At 32.4% G+C, this 24,961-nt stretch overlaps 3 protein-coding genes across 5 annotated transcripts; all 3 read right to left on the reverse strand.

Annotated features, from left to right (window-relative positions):
- LOC123223750 (integrin-linked protein kinase 1) lies at positions 1-8,524 on the reverse strand. Of its 3 annotated transcripts, XR_006503847.1 has the most exons (13): positions 8,001-8,524; positions 7,502-7,576; positions 7,278-7,373; positions 6,165-6,250; positions 5,905-6,025; positions 4,919-4,998; positions 3,752-3,814; positions 3,507-3,625; positions 3,079-3,164; positions 2,122-2,243; positions 970-1,081; positions 313-838; positions 1-227 (listed from the first exon to the last, which is right to left on the reverse strand). XR_006503847.1 is itself a non-coding variant. In XM_044647101.1 (12 exons), the coding sequence occupies exons 1-12, from the start codon at positions 8,319-8,321 to the stop codon at positions 698-700; spliced, it is 1,422 nt and encodes a 473-aa protein (XP_044503036.1). In that variant the 5' UTR covers positions 8,322-8,524; the 3' UTR covers positions 1-697. The 3 variants fall into 3 exon arrangements, 2 of the variants coding, with proteins under 2 accessions (XP_044503036.1, XP_044503037.1); XM_044647101.1 differs by having other exon boundaries at positions 1-838; XM_044647102.1 differs by lacking the exon at positions 313-838 and having other exon boundaries at positions 8,001-8,517.
- A 2,331-nt stretch (positions 8,525-10,855) lies between these two features.
- Positions 10,856-11,799, reverse strand: LOC123222689 (ylmG homolog protein 1-2, chloroplastic-like). Its single transcript, XM_044645591.1, has one exon. The coding sequence runs from the start codon at positions 11,787-11,789 to the stop codon at positions 11,052-11,054; it is 738 nt and encodes a 245-aa protein (XP_044501526.1). The 5' UTR covers positions 11,790-11,799; the 3' UTR covers positions 10,856-11,051.
- Positions 11,800-15,921: 4,122 nt separating this feature from the next.
- On the reverse strand, positions 15,922-17,238 carry LOC123222991 (dCTP pyrophosphatase 1). Its single transcript, XM_044646034.1, has 2 exons — positions 16,910-17,238; positions 15,922-16,393 (listed from the first exon to the last, which is right to left on the reverse strand). The coding sequence occupies exons 1-2, from the start codon at positions 17,030-17,032 to the stop codon at positions 16,139-16,141; spliced, it is 378 nt and encodes a 125-aa protein (XP_044501969.1). The 5' UTR covers positions 17,033-17,238; the 3' UTR covers positions 15,922-16,138.
- Positions 17,239-24,961: the final 7,723 nt, after the last annotated feature.

Consider the following 24,961-nt stretch of genomic DNA (forward strand, 5'->3'; position numbering starts at 1 on the left):
TGATACTAAATAGACCACTCAATTGAAATATTGACAAAATCTAATATCTACTTATTTCTTTAAAGAATAAAACTTCACTAGTTCCACGTAAGAAGAGAACTAAAACAATGCAAACATTGAGGCTGTAATTACTCATTTGTCCTAGATCGAGATGCACGGCTGCTCGGATTTGACTTCTCTTTCTTCGAGAAGGCTTCTAGGTTCAGAAAACATTTTAGCGGTCCAACCTGTATATAAAGTATTAGTGGATAAGCTTCATGTTTAATACATCAAAATAAACAGATTCTAAAAAATGTGTCAAAAGATCAAGACATTTTTCCTGCTCAACAAAAACATGACGTTAGAAAAGCTCCGTCCAAATTGTCAGCATGTCTTACTCTCATGGCAACGCATTCAAAACCTGATACCCATGATTGACTCTTTCATTTGCATTCCTCAGCATACAAATTGAACCTTCATCCCATGCTTGTGAGATCTAACTGATGCTAATGTGTTGTTTTGTGTGTTGAAATTACAGAGAATTGATTAGAAGAGAAGGTAGATGGGTATTGAAATTGTATGAAATGCAAGGAGTATGGGCTTTTTTTTTTTTTTAAGTAATAAGAAACCCCACTCGTCAAACCAACTATATTAAACAGGTAAAACTTTGGGTTTGATATGTCGTCAAGATACTTGAATCAAGCTCTCATTTTTGGTATCACATCCCTTTGCCATTCAAGCTACATCTTGGGAGTGGTAGGGTAAGAACATATATCTTTAATTTTAAAATGACTTTGGGCAAAATGACATGTACACTAGTGTGAATATCCCTTGGGAAAAACAGCAAACAAAAACCTTCCTGCAGTAACATAATAAATGCTGGTATTACATAAAATAAACAGAAATCTTATCATATTTTTTCCATTATGTATGACGAAAGGTTAGAGGACAATACCCACATACATAGAGAAAGCAAGAGAGAATTGATACCTTCCATTGGCTCTTATGACGGAGTTGATTATATATATAATCCAAATTTGTAATGATTTCCCTGAATGTTGGTCTCTTGAAAGGCTCCTCACTCCAACATTCCTCAATCAACCTTCAGATATAAGATCATGGATTTTAAAGTCAGAACCATTGTATCAGGAGGAAAAAAGAACAAATAGAACATGGTTGAATATAATCTGCCATGATACAATAACATTTGAACAAAGCACAATGAAACCAACAAAATATAAATATTTAAGGACCCCCCTTAATTAGAGAATGCCATAGAAAGAATGGAAAACCAGAAATGGGATTTTCAAATGTTATCGGCTTTGGAAATTTTTTGAACCTTGTTACCCAAAGGCAGAATGTATGCATGTACAGATTATCTCATTCAACATTAACGGTTATAAGTCCAAAAATGTCAAACTCCTATCCTTGCATATGGATCCCTTTCAAACTTGGCATATCATTCTACAATCCTGCCTTTCCAATGACTTCATTCATTTCTTTTTTGCTGCACAAGAAACAGAACATGCATGTATATGATGTGAATGTTATGCTAGCTTGCATCTTAATGATGTAAATTGTATGGAACTAGGGGTGTAATCGAGTTGAGTGAGCTGAGTAGTGTTTTGCTCGAGTTCGGCTTGATTTCCATAATACAAAGCTCAAGCTCAAGCTAGCCAAGTTGGTGAGATCTTAGCTTGAGCTTGAGATCGAGAAAAGATTAGCTAACTCAAGCTTAGCTTGGAAAATTACGTTTAAATCCCTTAATTTTTAAATTTTTACATCTAAATTCTATAACTTATATATTTATTAATTACTAACTATATTCAAAATCAATAAGATTTTAAATGTGTAAGTGTGTAAAATTTAAAACTTTTAAGGGTTCAATATTTTACTTGAGTTAAACAATGAACTTGTAAGCTTACCAAACCGAACAACAACAAGCTCAAGCTTGTTTCGATTTACACTCTTATAAAGACCACAGTCAATGCAGGACACAAGCATCCACAAAATCTTAGGTAAATGTTTTGTAGTATGAACTAGGATCAAAACCAATAACATCAAGTAATGTCAATATTATCCAAGGACTTGTTGTGTTTGGAGAACAACACAAATGAAGAACGTAGCAATACAAGGACTTACTCTCTTAATCCATATGCATAATGCTTTGGAGGAGCTCTGAATGGTGGACGCTCATGTGCAACATACACTTTAGGAACCTCACTTTCTTGCCTTGTTGAGAATGGTGGGCAACCCTCAATCATCTAGAGTCAAAACAGATGGCATATATTATAGAAAACCTAGAACGATCAATATAGTGTACAAAATATCTAATCTAGACCATTCATGGAATTAATACTACAATAACCAAGTGGCCTAACAACAGAGAAATAAAAATGAAACAAGGAAGAAAAAAGTTATACAACCTACAAAGCCAACTTTGTGATTATGAAGCAACAAAATTATTAAATGTATTACACACCACACTAAATCAGACTTCTATATTTATTCATAACAAATAAATAGTAAAGTACATATGAAAGAAGCTCCCTTGTGATCGGGACACGGAAAGCTGATATGATGTATTGTGTAAATAGTTGTGCACATAATATAGTTAAGCAATTTTGGGCCTAAAGCCTACCCATTGAAGCAAAACTAAACATTTGAAAAATGTGCTCTCATTCTAATGACTTTTGACTGTTACATCACTTTGAAGTGTCATCAGTAGAAGCTGACCAACAAAGTAATCTCCTGTGAAATAAAACTTCAAAACAGAACTAAAATAGGTTGATCACTGAGAACTCAAGTTTCATGGCTGCATCCATTCACTGATATTTTAAGTTTCATTGCTAGATCCATTCACATTGGACCACAAATTTTTATAATAACACCATAAATGTCTTCAACTTTTGACATTTTTCATGCAATAATAATTAGATATTTCATGTGATAATAATTAGGTTATACATCAATCATGTGAACTGGAATTCCATATTTACTACCAAAGATGGTCGAAAAAGTCATGGGTTATTGAGGTACGGATTAAACATAATTAAAATCCAAAATTAACAGAACCCATAATACAGAGAGAGAGAGAACCTCTTGTAAGATCAAAGCAAAAGAAAACACATCGACTTTAGTGTCATATTCTTCATTTCTGTAAACCTCTGGAGCCACATATCTACCTGCTCAGAAGGATACAGGTTGCATGAGCCATTACCATTAAAATACATGAATATTCAATTTAAAATTTTCGGAGAAATAATTTTGTATATTGCAAGGCCGTGCTTCAAAATCTCTTAATACAGCAAGTCGAGCAGGAAATTTTGAGGGTGGGTGTATCCTTAATATTCTGCAAAGAAGAGCAGGTCATTGAACAACCACCTAAAACTACATTGTAAAAAACCTGGCCTATTCTTTTGCGAGGCAAAAACCAAGGCTGAATATGTATCATATATGGCCAGCCAAGACTAGCATTGATTAACAAAATTGGGCATACAAGGTTTAAGCCGAAGCAGAGAACTTACAGGAAGTATCTTGGCATGTCACGGGTCTGTCTTCCTTAACTGTATTTGAAACTTTCAGTATCTTGCTAACACCAAAGTCCGCAACTTTCAGATGCCCAGAATCATCCCGCAGTATATTTCTGTTATCTTAATCATGATGATTCAGAAAATTTCAAGCAGTTTTAACCAATCAGGTGCCAATTATACATCATAATACTTGAGAAGAAACTAGGTAAATGGCATATGTTTATAGAATGAAAACATACGAAGGCTCAAGATCTCGATGAATTATGGCTTCAGGTTTATGCTCATGCAAATAATTCATTCCCCTGCAAAATATGTCAGGAGCTTCATTAAAGATTCAAGGGAACATCTAATAACTCATGTATATATGTGTGGTTTTCTCGAATACATGTCTTAGAAAGAGCAAGATCACAGAGAGACAGTGCCAAAGAGAGAAATTTACATTGTGAAATCTTGAGAATCAAACTTTTAATGAAATAATAAAATGCATTACAGTGTTTTTTATTTTTAATATATCCAGTTTCAACAGTTGGATGTATCCAGTGGTCCAGATATAAGTGACTTGGAAATGACCATACTAAAGATTCACTAATTAATATAATTCATATAACTCTCTATAGCCCACTAAAATGGGTCAAGAGAAACGAAGACATACTATTATAGAAAAATCAAACAAAATAAAGCACATCTCAATCCGGTGAGTTTGGTTATCATGTAAATTCCAGTAAATGCAGGATAATTTGTCTCATTATGATTTTATGTAGCTCAAGAATTATTTTCCATAATCAGACAAAAAGCATTACAGACTCAGTTTAATTTCAAATGAAACAACTTACCATCTTTTTTAGTTTCTATGGATTCTTCAAGGGTCTCATCAGCCCTGTGATACTTTTCTAGTGATCTGGTCCACTCGTCAAACATGAAATCTCTCTAGCCCTAAAAGTATAGACATCTTGTAGTAACCTTATTTTTTACTTATTTTACAATTTTCAGCTGATCAATACAAATGTGCAACAAATGTACTGTAGAAGGAAGGGAATTCTAAAGAAATAGACACAGCAAATATTGGATAATCAACAATCAGAAATGCCAATGGTAAAATAGGTATATAACATACCCACTCATTCAATTTAAGAAATATATCTCCCACAAATTCCACATATTTCTATAATTTACTAAGCTTAACACTTGTTATTTGCAGCAATAAAATTTTTAAATGGAAAAAAAAAAACAATTTTAGTTGCTGCACAATGAAATCCCTGAGAGGCATCAGTGTTAACAAGTGCAACTTCAAACCTGACAAATATGGAACTGGAAATCAAGTTCCATGTTCCTAAGTAGAATCAAACAAAAAAGCACCTCAAAGTCCAATAAAACATTTGCTTTAAGATATGCTGCACACAACATACCTAGCAATGTCAAGTGCAAACTTCACTGCTAGTGTGGGCTTCAGTGCACCCTTTTTCTTCAGATATGCACAAAGATCCCCCTGCCAAGAAAATGTTAACTCAGACAGCAACCAAAAGGGAAGGGAAAAACAACACTGAAATTAACTTCTTGCACTTCCATTGTCACAATGCTAATAAATGTAAAGATATAGTAGATACACTAGGTTTTTTTTATCAATTCAATGTGTGGAGGAGAATTTGAAGCCTTTAGAATAAATTTTCATTTCCTTAACAAAAGAAGAAATAAAACTTGTTCTTTTTCATAGATTTCAGTGAATAGCATTGGGCCTCTTGTTTTCTCATGTGTCCAACAAAGACTATGTAAAGCTGTTATGTGCTCATTCATATAGAGGAGTGATCTAAAGACCAAATTTGAAATGTAAACATAATATTTAACTGTAAACCACCAAGAAGAAGCAAAGAGACATGCTAACAGAAATTTGATGAGATTAGATTGAGCACAGAAAGTATAATACAAACAGTTTACAATTTGTTTATCATGTGGTCTTCTACAAATTTCGAGCTACATGAAAATTCCACATTTATTTTACACTTCAAACAACAACATTGAACTACAAGGCCTCACAATCTAGACATGACTAACAGCATAAACATTTGAAAAAACAAAATGTTAGAAAAAGATCACATTTTAAGCATCAATTTTGAGGTCTAAAGATGTACTAATTTTCGTATTTTATGCAATGTTACAGGAAGGTTTATAGGTTTTCCAACACAATGCCTCAACTATCTGCCACAGAGATATAATGCCAATCATTATGAATCTTATCACATGGTTCTGTAGTATTCTAACACACTGAAAGGGTGATACCCACACGAGAATTGTGATAGAATAATAGATTAAACATCATAAGATCACAGGAAATAATATTCGGCAGCTTTACAAGAAGTAATTTTATGGGATCTTGTGATTCCAAACTAAAATTAACCTTAGGTAGATATTCTGTGACAATCATCATTGGAGTGCTTTGAGTTACAGCACCCAAAAACTGGACAACATTTGGATGACGTATTTTCTGAAGTAATGCAAGCTCATCTCCGAATGCCTTCCTGGAATACAAACAGACTTTGAAACTCCCACAACGATAAGAAAGACACAAGAAAGTTAATTAAAAAATTAAACCTAACACAAATGGTTACAAGAAAAAAATATACTAAAAAGGTCAGAAACAGTACAAGACCAACCCACACTTTATCCTCATCGGTGAGCACTCCCTCTCCAAGTGTCTTAACAGCAACCTGAATACCACGCCATGATGCCATGCGAAAGGTTCCCTAAAAGTGTCCAATTTACAAACAACTGTCAGAGAGGTCATAGCACAAGCTAATACTGCAACTGGAATCTATGGAAGACTATATGCTAATATTTCTGTTGGGCGACTCTAATCTTGTGCTGAAGGTCATAGCACAAGCTAATATCAAGATTCTTAGCACTGCTCTTCATTTGTAGCATCTCCCACTTCTCCTATGACAGTGTAATTATAAAAATTCTTGAAAGCTAAAATAGGATAACAGTCTAACATAACTGTTATTACTACAAATTGTAAAGGATTCTACATTAGATGATGTCACCAGTCACAACTGGAAGTCCTAAGTTTTAAAGGTGCAATGTAAAAAATGAATAATCAAAATCATTATATGGAGAAAAAAGAAAAATTCAATTGCTCATTAAAATAGGAGTTGACATGCTGAGCTACAGCCCAAAAATGCCATCATCAAAACAATAAAACAAAATATGAAACAGCCATTTGGTTTTGTCCACCTTTCTTTTCCATCATTAACAAACATTTCAAATGCAAAGGAAAAGATACATTTGATTAAACTTTATATTTCTTATAGGAAAATAGATATTAGAGTGCAAACTTTGTTTTGAAAGCAAGTTGGCAGGTTCATAACTCTACAGAATCAAATTTATTTGTAAGTCAAAATGAAATTGTACCATAAATATATCACTTATAAAGGAAGAGTGAGAAAAAAAAATACAGGTATCTAAATTCAAAAAACAGCATCAAGAAAAAGAACCCAAGAAACTTCCAATTTCATATTAGTTTATCACCATGGGCAAAAGAGAAACCTATATTCCCAACCTAGCTAAATTCAATAGAGCCTCCTATAACATCATCAGTGTGCAAATATAGCAAACATTGGTTACAACTTTACCAGTCAAAAGCATTTTTTTGAATTTGATACACTAATTGTTGCACAAATTACAGTAAGGGTAAGTTACAGGTTAGAAACTCAAAACTAAGAAACCAGTATAGATAACAATAAGCAACAGCTAAAGAGAAAAGTTTATCAATACCTTTGTTATTTCAACGCTGTTGGAAAGATCAAGCTCTGCAGGATCAATTTCATACTCAGGGACATCTCGAGCATTTTGGACATGCATTGGGGCTATCTAAAATGACAGAGACAAACATGATATAGATTATATAAGTTGCCACCATCTTAGAAACAAAAATGACAAAGTGCCATGTGAATGGAAAATCGAACATCAAATTGGACATCATGACAGATAATACATACCAGAGGCTTTGCACCATGTTTCTCCAAAAGCTTGATTATGTCATAGTGTTTGTAATATACTGCATCTGCAAGAGGCTGTTAAATAAAACGTGAATATTATCCTCATCATTATAGTACTTGTTTGTAATTTTTAGTTGAAAATTCTTCACACAGAATTGCATAAGGCATAAAATACATTAAGTAGAGATAACTAACAGTCTGAATTTAGTTGATTTAGTCGAGATTTTGGTTTGTTAATTCAACAAGTGATACTTGTCTTTTGTAATTACTACCATGGTTATTAATCATGATCGATCCTTTTACCTTTCGAATTAATTATCTCTTTCATAATCTAACAAAAAAAGTTAATATGATGTTGTATTGTCGATTGGATTTTAAGTCACATGATTGTGTTGTGACAGCACCACAATAATGATAAAAGGATATTGATACATAATAACCATGTAAATTGGTTAACAAACAACTGTGAACATGAACGGATAAGAAGGAATAAAATTACCGTGCTGCCCCAACGGTCTTTGGGGTCGACGTCGGCTCCACGGCTGAGCAACAACTGAACAACATCGGTCCTTCCCTGGCAAGCCGCAACATGCAAAGCGGTGCGTTCATCGATGTCACGGAAATCGACATCCGTGCCAGAGTTCAATAACTCCTTAATCCCCTCCAAGTCTCCCTCATTGGCCATGTACATAAGCCGAACCCTCGGGTCTATCGCCGCCTCGGAGCCTGAGCCTTCCGCATCCTGTGCCTGAACCGGTTGGTCCGGCGCCAGATAGGATTGCTTTCCTAAGACGAAATTAGCAGGCGATTTTGACTCCATTGGCGTACTTGAGCTTAACCAAAGAGTCTCAACATAATAACAAAAGAGGGTTTGAATTTAAAGGAAAATAATACAGCAATAATGGAAGAGTAGAAAAAGATAAGAATAACGATTGAGCTGACGTGTTTGTGGGGTTGGATTAGTTTACTAAGGACAACTTAATAAAGACTTCGATGTCGTTACAGACTGACAGTGAGTTTTCTGAAATTTACAAGACAAACCTGTAAGAAATAGAATAAAGGTTAAGAAAGCTAGAGTTACAGCATTTAGGTCGTAAGGTATGAAACAGGCAATTCCGTCACTCTCCTCCACTACGTATTGTTTTGCACATTGATTTTTGGTGCTTGCTTTCCTGCAGGTGAGACACCTTACACTTCTACAATCCTTACGGTGTCTTCATCATCTGCTTTACAGTGGCTGCACTGTAAGTCATGCATGTTTCAATTGATATGCGTTCCCTGTGCTAGTGTCATTCCCAATTTTTATGCTGGTCGTTTTAATCAAAGTGGTTTGAATTCATCGTTATATTATTAAATATTATTTTATTTTTAATTTAAAATTATTAAATCATATAATAACCAAAAAAACGTGAAATTTTGTATACTGAACTTAATATTCTGGTCTTTCTCCACATGCCATTGTTTGCCTAATTTGAAGCATTTATCTGCTACTCCTTTCGTCAGCATTCACGCACTACTTCATTCATCATTAGTCTTGTGGGCAGGATGCCTGTGCTGTGACATTGGGTGACAAGGAACCAACAGACATATGGCTAAATTATTCATGTCTTCAAAATTTGATACCATCCTTGAACCATATAAAGATTCTGATTTAGTATGTTGTTTATGAATATCGTTACGGTTTGGCATCTTCTAAAGAAAAAATATATATTATATAGAGCGAGAAGTGGAGTTTACATTAGTCACATCCATCTCCACATTTAGCATCTGGGAATAGATAGTAGCTTTAATTTAGATTGGTACGAAATCTAAACTCTGAATATATGTCTTACTTGTACTGGCTGTGGTATTAACATTCACTTTGGCTCTCCGGTTATCGGACTGCTCCCTATAAGAATAGCAAATGTCTGTTTTTATATTATTATAAGATGACTGACCAACTGAAAACGAAAATTACCATTAAGTAGGGACAGGGTCTTGATGCGCTTTGACTTCTATCATTTGACACAGCCGTTATTGTGAAAACAGACATGATTGTTTTTCACCTAAGGAATTTTCATTAGATTCTAATTCCTGGTTTACCTGAAAGATAAGAAGAATCTTATCTCAAACTTTTTCTTTGACAGAAGGAAAGCGAAAAAGAATGTTTAAACTTTTCGCATCTGTGGATTCCAATCTGCCAAAAGGCTCGGAGGAAGGGCCTAAAAGGACATAAAAGAAGAACAAGAATCAAACCTAGGCTGTAAAACATTTGATAGATCTACAGAGACAATTCTATGAAAAGTCTGAAAGAACCCCAGACTGCAGATCACATTGGAACCCAGGCTTCTTCAGCAAAAGCAGAGAATGATTCAAAATAACGGTTGGTATGGGTCAGGAATTCACTTGGAGTGAGAATATTTGGTTGTCTAGTCCTGCACAACATGAACTTTGACACAGAAGTTCTTCAGAATGTTGGCGAGGAAAAATTCACGTATTTTCTATCTGTCCTCAGACCATCTAACTCTATTTTTACATCTAGTCTAGAAGAACTTTTCCAACTGTAATAACATAATTCCACAAAACTGCCCGAAATTGTGCGATGTAAAATTCCAAAGCATGTAATTGTTTAAAATCCACTAACTAGTGCTATTACTATCTTCAGGCAAGCAGCAAAATATCATACTATGACCTCTCAAAGACGAGATTACTTGCAGAAACAGATTCCACATTTCCAGCACTCCATCATCCAATAACAAACAATATTGTACCAGAGAGAAGCTTATACCACCACAATGGTATTTTAAAAATTACATCAAACTGATGCTCCCATTCCCTCCTCGCCTCCATGCAATATTTTAAATAGCTTAATTATCAAAGGTGGCAATACATTGAAACTCAGCTTCAGACAAAGTTGCACCCAAGAAATCAAATGAGCTCAGCATAAGTTTCCATTTAAACAAAAGAAACATGCCATCTCAGTTTCACAACACCATTTATAAAAAAAAAAAAAAAAAAGGTTTCGAACATTGTTTCAGGGAAATGAATCCAACCATCCCATATAAAGTTAAAAACAAAATCAGAGTTGCATTTACTAAGATCAACAATACAAATTGCAAGACTTTCCATCAATGTATCGTAAAACCGCACAACTCAAACCAAACCCCTAAAAACCTGGTGCAGGCAATCTAGTTTTAGAACTAAAGATCTCTTGTAGTTGGTTGTACAAGAGACCTCACAATCTAACCTAACAAATGCAAAAACTTTCAATACCATGATCAAGAACAGGCAAGCAAAAATTTAAAAGACATCTACAATGTCCAAACAATCACTACATAACAATATTTGACTATCCAAAGATTTAAAGTAGCAATATATCTCACAAAAGAAAAAAATAATTATAACAATCTCTGTCAAAGAAAACATTATCCGGCGAGCTTACAAAATTTATGTATCTCAACGAAATGAAGTATTCCAGTAACTACAATTAGACTTACCCTAAAAAACATAAAAGCCAAAAACAAAATATCATTCCTTATTTTAGTTCATCATCACCCATTAATCCACGTCACTACATTCCCCCACTGCTATTCAGAATGGCGCCGAGCGTTCCCAAAACCGCAAAAGCTAACAACGGGCTAACATCCAATGTATCGAAAATAGGAGGAATTATATTTCGAAACAAATTCAAATAAGGATCACACAAGTCCCGAATCGCCGAAAGCGGTTGGCGGTCCCACGGAATGTTCGGGAACCAACTCAGCAAAACCCTAACCATCAAAACCCCACTGTATATATCTAGCCACTTGACCAAACCTGCGGCAACAACCGTCAACGGCGTGTTCAGAGACCCGGTAGGACGGTCACGCGCGGCCGCTAAAAACAAGGGGCCCACCGTGTGGACCATATTATTTTGTAAAGATTGTAAGGAGAGGAGGTTCTGTGGGTTGGGGATTAGAGAGAGAGCAAAGTTTTGGATGGATTTGGCGAACAACCCGGATAGAGAGAATGTCAGAGATAAAATTGTGGTAACGGTGCGAGTTGAATCGGTGAGTAAGGGGGAATGAGTTGAGATTTGAGGAGTTTGGAGGGAAGCTTTAAGGGGTTTGTTTTTGAGGTGGAGAGAGAGAGGATTGTAGCGGTAAGGGCGGTGGTTAGGTTTAGGATTTGAAAGGAAAAGCGGGGCTCGGGGGAAGAGGAGCGAAGTGGCCATCGTGGAGCGGGTATGAGTTACCTTGGTTGTAACAAAGGAACTGGGTGGAGGAGAAGCCGAGATCGAAGGTTCTGCTATCGAGCTTGACCTCAACATCTGCGAATGTCTTGTTGTTTATTATGGCTTCAACCATAGCCCATCAGCCACCTAACGGCCCAAACCCAAGTTTTAGTTGTAGACTTTTACTTGATCCTGTTCCGCTCTTGTTACGTTGTTAAATTTTTGTTTTTAAAAATCAAAATTTCCTTTAGAAATTATATCTTCGTCAGCTGCAATCATATGCAGCAATGCCATGTCTAAACATACTTAAGACCACTCAAGCTCATTCTCCTCCAACTCCATTAAAAGTTCTGCAATTTTCACTAAAAACTAAAGCATAATCAACCTTTACATATATTACCTGCAACACCACTTTAAACATTTCACAAAGCAATAATTTTCCAGCAAACTTGGAAGTATTGCTGTTTCCTTATCACATGATGTAGCAAAGTTCAAAAGAAAGGACAGCCAATAAAAAAAATGATGTTGTTAGTGATTAACACAATGGAAATATCTGTGGACGTAGGAAGTGAGACAAAAACCAGTAATATGGGTCTATCTGCCGTCCATTATGTATGATTTCCATGATAATTTTCCTCAACATTCTCAAAGGACCAAACATGAGCCCCCATTGAACTGCTGGACGTGATCCAAGGCAGAACCCTTGCCGCTTGTTCCCTAGCCGGATGGTGCTTCCCCTCCGCCTCCTTGCCCATCTGCGTGTGCTGTGGCGCCAGCCAACTAACAGAGTGGAGTTTGAGAGCATTGATACACTTACTGCCCCTCTTTTCAACATCTCTGTTGCAAAGAGTTGGTGTATGTGTTTGTACAAGTGTTTTGGCAATTTCATTATAAATTCTTATATAGTTAGCATAAAGGTAATTAGGATGTTAATCATGGTGGTCATAATGGAAAAAAATTATACCCATTATGGTGCTTAAGGCCTGATGCAAGTGCATAATATTATATTGGAATCCATTTTAATTTTTTAAGATAGGTTTGTGGTGGTAATGATGGAAGGAGATGGGGTTCTTTGGTGCGATGTATTGATAAAAAAGGAATCCTTTTATGCCACATATTTCCAATATGAATATATATGGCTTTTGTTTTCTCAATATATATTCGATTCCTCTTCATCACTGCCCCCTTTTCTTTCCAATCCTCCATCTTTTTTGTCATGGTGAATAAATGTTGGCTTTCCATGGCCTTTGCTTCATGTGGGTTGCGGAGTGCAAAGGCATATCTGCGTTGTATTTTGAGGTATGTTTGATGGCTTCATCATATAGAGATATAGGACCAGGATCCTTTCCAGTCCTTTTTAACAGAGACCCAATAAAAACTGAAGAATTGCTCCCAATGATGAATGATATCTATTAGGATTCAAAATTCATATATCATATGTACTTGAAATCATTGATATAAAGATTATAATTATTAATGGAAAATGTTTGCAAGATTGGATTGAAAACTGAGCTATCCAAAAACATATAGCAATGAAACTAACTATTTTTATCTTGTTACTTTTTTACGGTGTGTTTTTCAAGAATACTTACAAAGAGTGTTCTTTTGGTGGTCAAGGGAGACTGAAATGATGGAAAGAATTTAGAGAATTTTTTCAAGCTTGAAAAAAGATCGGATCCTACTGTTAGTTAGCATAGCCTGAAAATTTTCTTAGTTAATGCTGTACTGAGAGATACAGTGAAAAGTGTTTCCCTTTCTTCTATCATACGCAAATAGAAATTCATCAACTCTTTTTTTGCTATGGAATCTTCCATTTATTGAGTAAAAAGGGAAATGACATTGTTGTAATTGCCAAGAGTTTGGGGTTTTAAATCTTTGTTGACATGAATTAGATGCGTGATATCAAAACTATTAAAAGATACATCATGTACCATCGAGTGATTATATTATATCCGTAACATCATTTTCGAAAAATAATCTTATCCAAGCAAACACAACTATAACAAGTGATAATAAATATATGTATCTATACAAATGATAAATCATACAGAGATATTTTATAATAATAGATATCAATCATCAATATGACTTTATTTTTTATTAAAATTAAGGAATACGTTAAAGTAATAATGATGCATTAATTTATAATAATGTTTCAAATATACTAAAAGTGTGTGGCTATAATGGTAACACAGTGTCTTAATTTTCAAGCCAAATCCAAACTTAACTTCAACCAATTTCACATAATTCATACCAAATAGTTTCAACCAAATTCACCGAAGCCCTAATTTGACCCAATTTCAGTCTTCATCAACATGCATCAATGTATCACAAAACTCCATCACATTGCGGTTGCCAACATCACCAAGCTGCACTTTGTTTACAATAAACAAAGGACAACTGATTTATATCAGGATGTATATAGCTAACCAGGGGATTCAACTTCAGTCATCGAAACAACTAACCTAGATTTCACGTAACATAGTTGCAAGCCACCCTTATCGAGAAACACTTCAATGTTTGATTAGTTAACGTTGTCAATTTCATATATATAGTAACACTTTTATATATATATCTTCAAGTTTAGTCCTTTTATAGCTTCTTCGGGTAACCTTAGTTTGTAAGAGTGAGTTTAGGTTATTGTTTCATTTATCGTTTAACACTTTTATATATTCAATCATGTAAAATACAATAATCCCACACTATATTATATTTTTTTGGATCGATGATTATTTTAAAGTTTGGGTTGCTTCAAATTTCTACCCTTCAACGTGAACACATTGGCTAATATTTTAAATATTAAAAAACCGCCAATTTTTTTGGGTGTTTGTGTCGACAAATTATTGGCTAACTTTGTTTTTTTTTTTTTTTATTCACTGATTTTTTATGTAAACATTAACTGTTTTAAATATTTTTAAATTATCATTTCCTTAATACTCAGGTAAAGATTTGTTAACGTTCTCAGGCAACATTTTTTCTTAACAGAATTAGGCAATGATAGATTACAAAAATAACTCTTGTCAAACTTGAAAGATGAAAATCATGATTTCATCAATGCTCAGGGGGAAACACTCTTTCGGCCTTTTTCATACTATACTGATTAATTGGAATGGATTCATACATTAAATAGGGCCAAAGGACATATTCATACCCAAAATATCATATTGTCCGAAATTTTCATTCCTTATTTTTAAAAATCCTACTTATCCATCCTTAGATAATTAATTTTATTAGTTTTAAGGGTAAAATCGTTATTAGATAATTAATTTTATTAGTTTTAAAAGTAAAATCGTCATTTCATATGTAATATTAAAAATAAATTTTAATTTTATTTCTTGAAAACTAATTCTTTCCCTTTAGACCAAATTAAAAAAAATGATATTTTTCTCACTTAGGGTTTAGTTTTCAAACTATGGTGTCATTGTCAATGGCTTCTCCCTCCGACGATCTCTCTCCTCTCATATGGACGTCTGACCAGCGTTGAGTGAAGTCAAAGAGATGAAGAACTTTATTGGAAAGACAAAGTTTTTCGTCGCTAAAGTTTGAAAATTAAACCCTAGAGGGAAATATCATTTTTTTTTAACTTGGCCTATGAATAGTTATTTTTTAGGGTTTAAGGGAGAATAACATAAAATTTTAAAGGATTAGAGTTTTATTAACTTTAACCGTCTATAAATAAATAAATAAAATTTTTAAAATTAAATAATGAAAACTTGAAATAAGAGAATACATTAGGCAGGAATAAGTCCTTTGACCATTAAATAGCCCACTAAAATGACAAAGTAGGTTACTGTTTTCCTTATAAAAAAACAAACAAATCATATGCAATTGATTTGATTGAATATGATAGAAAAATTATAAACTAATCTAATACAAGAAGGATTGGATTCTGATTTCCTAATAATCCCATTCGAATCAGAAATTTTTTTTGAAATTAAATCAGTCATATCATACCAATTAAACATAGATGAAACTCCTTTTATTAACACTAAAACTACCAAAGGCAAATTTACCCTCAGTTAGTTGTTCTCCAGTTGGTTTAAGACTAGTACAACGAAGCTTTATCTGGCGTGATGAAATGGAACAAGTGTTTGTTGATTTGACATATCTGCCTTGGTTTTCATTTTCTGTAGAAGTTGGTGGCAGAAGGAAAGCTTGTTGATTGACTATTCACAAACAAACTTATATGTTTAACAAAAATTAAATAGAGAATACGGAGCCAAACATCTTATACTGAAAAAGCAAGCTGTTTTACGATATCATGAACCCATTTCTCACATACGATTCAGCTAATTACAGTGCCTTAAAGTCTGTGAATAATGCCCAACGCTGTCTAAAAAACTATTAGTCTCCATCACAAAATCGAAACCATCCTAGTCAACTGTTTTATTATTGCTTATTAGATTCTATATCACCTCAGGTGATAAAAGAGACGAATGAAATCATCAAACACTATCATTGGCGGCATTATTGTTTTTGTCTGATGGAGCTGGGTACTTAATGGCGTTAAGTTCAACCTTACGGAGAGCGGCTTTTCCCAAATCCACGCCGCACATGTCAGAGAGCCTGATGAGATAGAGCAAAACGTCAGAGAGCTCTTCCCCAAGGTGTACTTTTTCCTCTTCTTTCCAATCAGGCAATCCCTTTGCTACCTCTCCTTTCCATTGAAATATCTCACTCAGTTCTCCCACTTCACCCACCTGCTTGTTTATCAATTCAATCATCACAGACATAATTTCCATGTTTTGAGAGAAGTGAGACAAAAAGGTCAATAAAGTGAAAGCCTCAAAAGTGGATTTCAAAGATTTTATGTGACCCATAACAACACAAAGAGATATTTGGTCAAACAAGTCTGGCTAAACACCTTTTATTTTAATATATTAAAATGGTTACAAGGTTTAAACCCTAACTTGAGGCTCCAGCAAGTCGACGGAAAATCGAGAAAAGAGAAAAAGAAGAAGCCCACTTGCAAGTATGATGCCAATCAGTTTTTTTTTCATACAACTAGCGTTAGTTTGTATTTATTGGTCAAATCTTCAAAAAAAAAATTCAGCCTTTGAAAAATAAAAGCAAAATGCAACGATAACGTGAGTGTTTATCATCGACCTCTCCACCTCCATAAAATCATGATTCAAACAGAAATCAAGCAAAAGAAAAAAGGGAATCCAAAAAAGGGGCAAAATTTATAAAAGTTAGTAGATATGAAAGATACATACCATAGCCAAAAGGAGGTTTCTGGGGCTGTGAAAGCGTTCCCAGTTGCGTTCTTTGGCAAAATCATCCATCTTCTTCTTGAGAAGATCAAGAGAGACACTTTCTCCATCCGCAACACCAGACATGATTTCTTGACTAAACAACGAAAGAAACGAGAGACAGAAAGAGAAAGAGAGAGAGTAAAACACAAGCAATCAGAGAAAAGTTTGTTGTGTGCAATTTTCTTGGAAAAAGGCTGATGTGAATATAAAAAGAGCAGGAAGGAGAGAGAGAGAAAGAGAGAGAGACAGCCGTTTGAGAGACAGAAGAACAATAAGGTATGTTCTATCGTGCGATTTGGAGGAGTCGGTTCGGTTGTACAAAACGTATATGCAGTTGCCACGTTACACCTACACTGAATTGCCAGTTAAAATTACCTTAACTTATAATTACATACTAATTATACATTGATTTCATTTTAATACAGGTAAGGAAATATATTAATTTAAAAAGAATTTAAGAAAGTTAAATTCTTTAATTTATTACCATAAATAGAAAATATAATATGTCGGTGAGGTGAGCCTTTTTATCACTCAATAGCACTTTTTTGGAATATCAATTTGTTGAATACATATTACAAAATAAAAGAGTTTAGCCCCAGGGTGATTTGGGTGGTAAAAAGGTGGTTTTTAAGAAGCTTGGGTTCAAATTCTCTACTCAGTGACACTTATAATGTGTTGCTTGAGAGAGTCTCACATGGCAAAATTTCGTGGATTTTGGCCTCCAGTCGCTTAAATTATAATTATTAGTATTTTATATTACAAAATAAATAATAAATATTATAAAATATATCAAATTAATATGATATATATTATTGATACATATATATACATTTAAAAAAAAATATGATATAATAAGAATATATATAAAAAAAATTTAACTTTCAAAGTGATTGTAATATTTTATAAAGTATGATATGTTAATTATATATTTTTATTATTTAATTTTTTAAAAATTATATTATATAATACAATATTTAATATATAATAAAAAAATTAAAATTTTAATATAAAATACAATACACAATTTTACAATCATTATATAAATTTATTTTTCAGTCTTGACTCTCAGTTGGTCAATGTTTTGATTTTTCCTTCCAAACTGGCAATTAATTTCAGTGCCCTCGTGACTCTGGGACTTCTACTAATTTTATACTATTATATATATATATCACATTCCATGTTATTATTATTATTATTATTATTATATATTCTTTGAATAACAAAGTCATGCAGCACGTGTACTAAACAAAAAAGTACATACAAATTTCAATATATGAATTTAAAATGATCAGATTTAAGAGTCTAGCATTTTCACACAATTTTCGAAATATTTGAATATTTATAATTGCTTCTAAAAACTATTTTCAAACTGGTTTAAATATGTAAATTGCTTTGTATTTCAACCAACCGACGCATGTAATTATATTGTTTTAATGTGTTGATCGTATTAAAAAATACTTAACATAATTAAATAATAATAATAACTAAATCAAACTATTTACAAGATAAATTTATTGTGTTAATAAAATTGTATGTACGAAAAAATTATACAAATTGATATGACACTAATGTAATATATGTTATTTATCAAAAGCCATCTCTCCTATTAACATCAAAGCAATATATATAATTTTTCTATATACAAAAATTGTGTATACAATATTATTGTTTTTATATTTGACATTTTTTTCTTTAACTTGTTATTGATATTTTCCATTCTTCCATTTTTTTTTCCTCTCTCAACAAAATTATAATTTTTATTTGATTAGAGAGTTTTTCTTTCTGTATATCATTAACATTTTCATTAAAATAAAAAGATTTTTTATTAATGATTACTTTCAAAGAACTTAAGGATGCCCCCGTTTCAAGTTAAACACAAATTAAGCTGAAGTTTGTTGTTAATTTGTCTTATTATCATGTACATTATATAGAATAATATAAATATTTGGCACGTTTGCATCACTGTCATCATGTTGATTTAATCAATTACACAACCACTTTGAACAAAATTTTAAATAATTCCACCAAAATTGATGTAACGACAATTGTTTCAAACCCGAACCGCACGTTTTTTATCAACCACCTACTTAAATATTTGAAATAATTCATTTTATTATTAATTATTAGGATATATCATAATGAATAATATTATATATATATTATAATTTAGATATATATAAATAATATATTATCATATAATTATTTGTTATTTTATTTTTAATTCAAAATTATTCAATTATATAATGATACATTATTTGTGTATATAAATTAGAGCAATGTTATATGTACCTATTTTTGGTACACAATTCATGTACACAGTGATGTGTCATCATGCAATTAGATGTTTTAAAACATGTGTCATCATATGATAAAGAAATATTCAATCATATGATGACACCTCATTTATGTACACAAATTATGTACAAAAAATAGGTATACATAGTTTTATTGTATAAATTATGTATCAAAAATATATATATATAATTTTATTGTATTATAATTACTTAAAAAATATGTATTTATATTAAGAATAATAATATTATATATATAAATAATATATATAATTGTATACATATTTAATAATATATTATCATATAATTAAATAATTTATTATTAAATATAAAATAATATTTAATTATATAATAATATATTATTAATTATATATAAAATTACACGCAAAATTTATGCATAAAATTTTATGATTCTATTAATTCTTTTACTCAGAACTCGCTTGGTATAAAATAATGAACAAGCAAGGTAACCCAAGCAAATAAGAGACAAAAGAAAAATAACCCATATATACTTTTATTTTCTTCACATGTTTCTTGCTCGACTTAAAAAGAACAATGACCCAGAGCAAAAATAGGAGAAAACATCTGACAAGGCCCCTACCTGTAGGTTTTCCGTCTGAAATCGTGAATAGTTTCAGACAAATCTCTGTCCCAACTTTTTGGGTGAATTTTTTTGATTAAATTAATGCATTGATTGTCCTATCCTATCATAATTTTTCACTCGTATTTAGTCTCAAGGATAGTGTCGGTAACATAAAGATGTAAAATTTGGTGGAAAGGAAACTCATTAAATCGATATTTAAGACACTTCAAACGGTCTAATTGCAATCAGGGATGGCAATTTGATCTTAAAAAGCAGATTTTCCACCTCGTTTCGTCCCTATAAGACAGAAAATTTCTCAAAATAAATAGGTATGGGGATAAAATTAGCCCTCTCAAATGAAAACGGGAGTAGATTTTTAACCCACCCTCTTTCTAAAATATTCACATTTAAATTATTGTAACGTCTTTTAAAGTATAAATTAATTATGATTGTATCATAGGTATATAAAAATAATATAATATATACACACTTTATATATATATATATATATATATATATATATATATATATATGATATTATTTATTTTTAATTTAAAATCATTAAACTATAATTTAATCATATAATAATATATCATATATGTATTTATATATATATATATATATATATATATATATATATATATATATATATATATATAGTTTTATTGAAATATATAAACCCAAGTCCATAATCATAATTTCATCATTTATAGATCAACAAAATCATTTTTCTACACTATCGAACTATCATTATCGTTGACTCATCGTTATCTCACCATTGTATTTTTTGGTTTTTCGTCATCGGAAATCTACGAACTATGGCCTATGTCTATTGTCAAATGTTATGCATTATTTTTGTCTTGACAATATATCTTGTTTCAAGTTGCCGAAAATCTTCTTCAAATCTTCTCAACTTTTATAAGCTATTGCTTGTCATCTTTTTGTATACTGTACCCTGAGGAGATGATTTTCAATGAAATTCATAGATTTTGTTCCGCCATGGATGAAAAAGAAACAAACTATCCCTAGTCATTTTCAATAACATGACATTCTTGGTTGTTTAGATTTATGACTGTAAAGGTCACTAGAAACTGAGTTATCTTCGTGGTATAAATGTATCATTCTTTATGATTATATTGACATTCAATCTAGTGTATACTAAAGAACGATATTTACTGCGGTTTTTTCCTCATGATATGAAGTCATGCTCATGCATTAGACTAGGTGCTAATGAATTTGATCAATTGGGAGATGGAATGGAGGAGAGACTTTTAAAGTATCTAAAGAAGACGCGTATTATTATCCATCTTTAGTACGGGTCAAAGAAGGGAGGATTTTTCCACCTAAGCGAGAAAGGAAAGGGAACATTTCATGCGGGGAGGAGTTAATGATTTTCCATCAGCTCTATATCAAGGATGGGGCGAGAATAAAAAAGTACCTTTGCAAAGACAAAAATAAGAATGAGAATAGAGATTAAGGTATTCAATTCTATCCTATCCCCGTTGCCAAACCTAATAACAACAAACCACACAATCAACAGTTAGGTATAGCACCAATGTGTGGCTCGATTCAAAATGCAGACAACCATTTGAAAACATAAAAAAGTATAGGAGTTGCCAGTTGTTTGTATTCTTATAATCTCCTTAATATATGGTAGTAATTTTCTACATATTATCACGAAACTATTTTCTAATGTTATCAACATGTATAATTAGAATTTAATTGGTATCCTCTCATATTAGGAGAACACGATTGACCAATAGAAACCACACTTATCATAATTCACAATATCAGGTTTTTTGGTATTCAGATATGCATATAACTCTAGTCCCTTTCTCCTACAAATTCAATATTGTATTAAGTCTAATTAGAGACGTGTAAACAAACCCATTAGGCTGAAGATTTTCTGAATTAATTTCGATTTTTCTTGCCTAAATTAGTTGCTCATTCTTATTCACTTATTTTATTAATGGAGCGTATTATCAGAAATCAAATCTCCACTCGTTTAATATCGAGGATAATTTGATGCTGTATCTTCAGAAATGGCAAACAAAATTATCGAAGGCAGACAAAATTCTCTTAGTTCTACCGCTGCAATGTATATTTATATCTAACAAATTTGTCAAGAAAATATTTCATGGAAATCTCAATTTGAATTTCAATCCCTTCTCTTCAGTATTAATATTTTATTCTTTATTTTCACGGGCAAAGTACCTATATTAGATGCCTTAATTAATTAGTCTAAAGTACGAGTCTGCAATCAACGAGTATGCATTCTAAATCTAACCTACCATAAAAGACTGTTGACCACACTAATAGAGTTGAATTCAAAATGAGTTTATTCGAATTTAAAATAAGTTTAAGACAACGAATATAAACCTGAGTATGAGTTAGAAAGTAAAACCAGAAACGAACTCAAACCAGAGCTTTGCGCGACTCGTGAGTTAAGTATAATTCGCTTAAACTCATAAAAAAACAACGTCATCTTTAACTATACCTAAAAATAAGGTTATATTCAAAACGAGTTTGTTTGAACTCAAAATGAGTTTAGTTCAGATGACTCAAATACGAGCTCAAAATAATGAATACAAACCTAATCACAAACATGTGATTGAGTGAGCTCATCGAATCTGAACCAAAACTGGGCCTAGCCCAATCCAAAACGAGGCAGCCTTGTTGGTGTTTCCTTAATTAGAAGATGCGTAACTCAGAAAGTAGAGATTTCTTTGCTAAATATTGTGTGTGGTGCACATGTGACTTCTGCCTTTTGAAGCTTTACGTAAACGTAGTCTTAGGCTTTAAGGAAGAAAAAACAGAAACAGTTTTAGAGTCGCTATCAGTATGGATTCGAAGATTATTCTGGACCGAAAGTGAAACTATGGTCGAACCAACAACACAAGAATTTTCAAAGATAGTGACCATAATTAGTTGGTAAAAGTTTAGTTTAAAAATTAATTAGGAAAGTTGACTGATGGAGAGAGTCCAAAATGTCATTACTGACTAGATCTCGTCACATGTATGTCAACATCTATGGATATATCATATACTTAGGATAACATTTGCTTTTCCGGAGTGTTAAACCCTTAAACCTGTAGTAATTCTTTTCAAATATAATTAAATTGATATAAATTATATCATATAAATTGCTATGACAATACTATTCGTGATTATGTGATGTAACAATTAACATTATAATTCAATTTTTTGATTAATTTAGATTACATTCAGTTTCTTTCTTAATAACGGAAGATTGAAGAATTAACCTCAAGTTAGGCCAATCAAATTTTATGGAAGGCAAAAAGACTTGTTCTTACCAAAGGTATAGTAAAATCTCGAAGTTTTATCCTTCAATTTTCGAAAACTCGAATACTCACCTATAAGTAATTTTCCGTTAAAAATTTTAATTAAAGTTAAAGGTAAAACTGTCATTTGATTAAAAAAAGCTAAAAATTTATCATAATTTTTCCTCTCAATTCAAAAATCTCACAATTTTTTTCCCAAATTTTTTTTCAAAGTTTGAAAAATGGTTACTTTTCTCTTAGGTTTTTTCTTTTTCGACAATAATTTTTTCCTGGTCATTGACAGACCTTCCCTTCTTCTTCTTGCTTGACTGGTCTCCTCCTTCCATCCTTCATCAGAGATAGAAATCGTTGTCTTTGTCTCAGACAAAGATGAAGGTCTTCATCTCTAATGAAGGCAAAATGAGAGTAAGGAGAGCCAACTAGTGAGAGAGAAGAAAGAGGGAAGGTTGATCAATGGTTGGGAAAAGTGAGCGGTTGGAGGAGAAAAAACTAGGGGAAAATTGTGAGATTTTAAAATTAATGGGGGGAATGTTATAAAAGTTTAGTTTTTTTAAATTTTTTGTTAAATGATGATTTTACTTCTAACTTTAATTGAGATTTTTGACAAAAAATTGCTCATAAATGGATGTTTGAGTTTTCAAAAATTAGAGGATGGGACTTTAGGGTTTCACTATACCTTAGGTGAGAACAAGTATTTTGGCCTTTATGGAATTGGTAATGCACTATAGCCCGGTGGCCCTGTGGTAAGTGGCTGGATTGAGTCTTGAGAAGTTTTAGGGCGTAACTAAATCAAGTTTGCTTGTCCAAAGCAATGTTTTTGGAATTAAACTGAACATCAACACTGGACAAAGACAATTCACAGTAAGGAAAAGATGTTGGAGAGGTGCCGAAAAAGGGGAGGGAGAGCGAAGCTAGTAGATTTCAATGTTTGAAAAGGGAGGGAAAAACCCTAATAGAAAAATTGTTAGTTTTCTAAACCTAGAAGAGAAATAAATAATATTTTATTATTTTTAATATATTACTACTTAAATGATAATTTTATCCTTAAAATTAACTATTATTATTAATTTTAACAACTTATGAATAAGAGTATGAATTTTCGATAGTTAATAAATGAGAGAATGGGCTTGCATCAAACTTTGAGTGGGAATATTTCTTTCGGCCTTTATGGAATTGGTAACGCACTATAGCCCTGCTGCCCTATTGTAATTGGCTATGTCAAGTCTTGTGAAATTTTGGGCCGGAACTAAATCAAGTTTGCTTATCCAAAGCAACGTTTCTAGAATCAAAATGGATGTCGATGATGGAGTGGGTGGTTCAGTCCAACCAACACTTGTATCAATTGATTAAATTTCTGATTGGTTAATTGTTAAAAATAATATTCAAAATAAATTTGTATAATTTATCATTAAATACATAAAATATTTGTTGAAAATTAATAAATAAGGTTTTGGGATCAAATTTCAATAATAATTTTTAAATTTTTTTTTATTTTTTATGTTAATCATGTCAAATCTAATTTTTTTATCTAATCTAATTAAGCAGTTTAAATAGTTTTATTTTATCTAAAACAGTTTAACTCTAAAAAGGTTTTCAAGCGAATCAAACCATTTTCGTTGATGGATCCAGGTTCAATCGATGGGACCAATTGGCCCAATCCAAGTCTCAAAACCATGGTTCCGGAGTGCCTGGGCGTCACCGACATTTTTACACTCGAATTATATGCAATGCAAGGAAACTATAACTCCAATGTTATCAGTAATAATTAAATTGTACAAATGCTGAACACTGGACTGGACATATCTTTGTGTAGTTAATTACGACAAAGACTCATAAT

The sequence above is a fragment of the Mangifera indica genome, chromosome 8 (genome assembly GCF_011075055.1).
Source record: "Mangifera indica cultivar Alphonso chromosome 8, CATAS_Mindica_2.1, whole genome shotgun sequence".
Classification (NCBI taxonomy): Eukaryota; Viridiplantae; Streptophyta; class Magnoliopsida; order Sapindales; family Anacardiaceae; genus Mangifera; species Mangifera indica.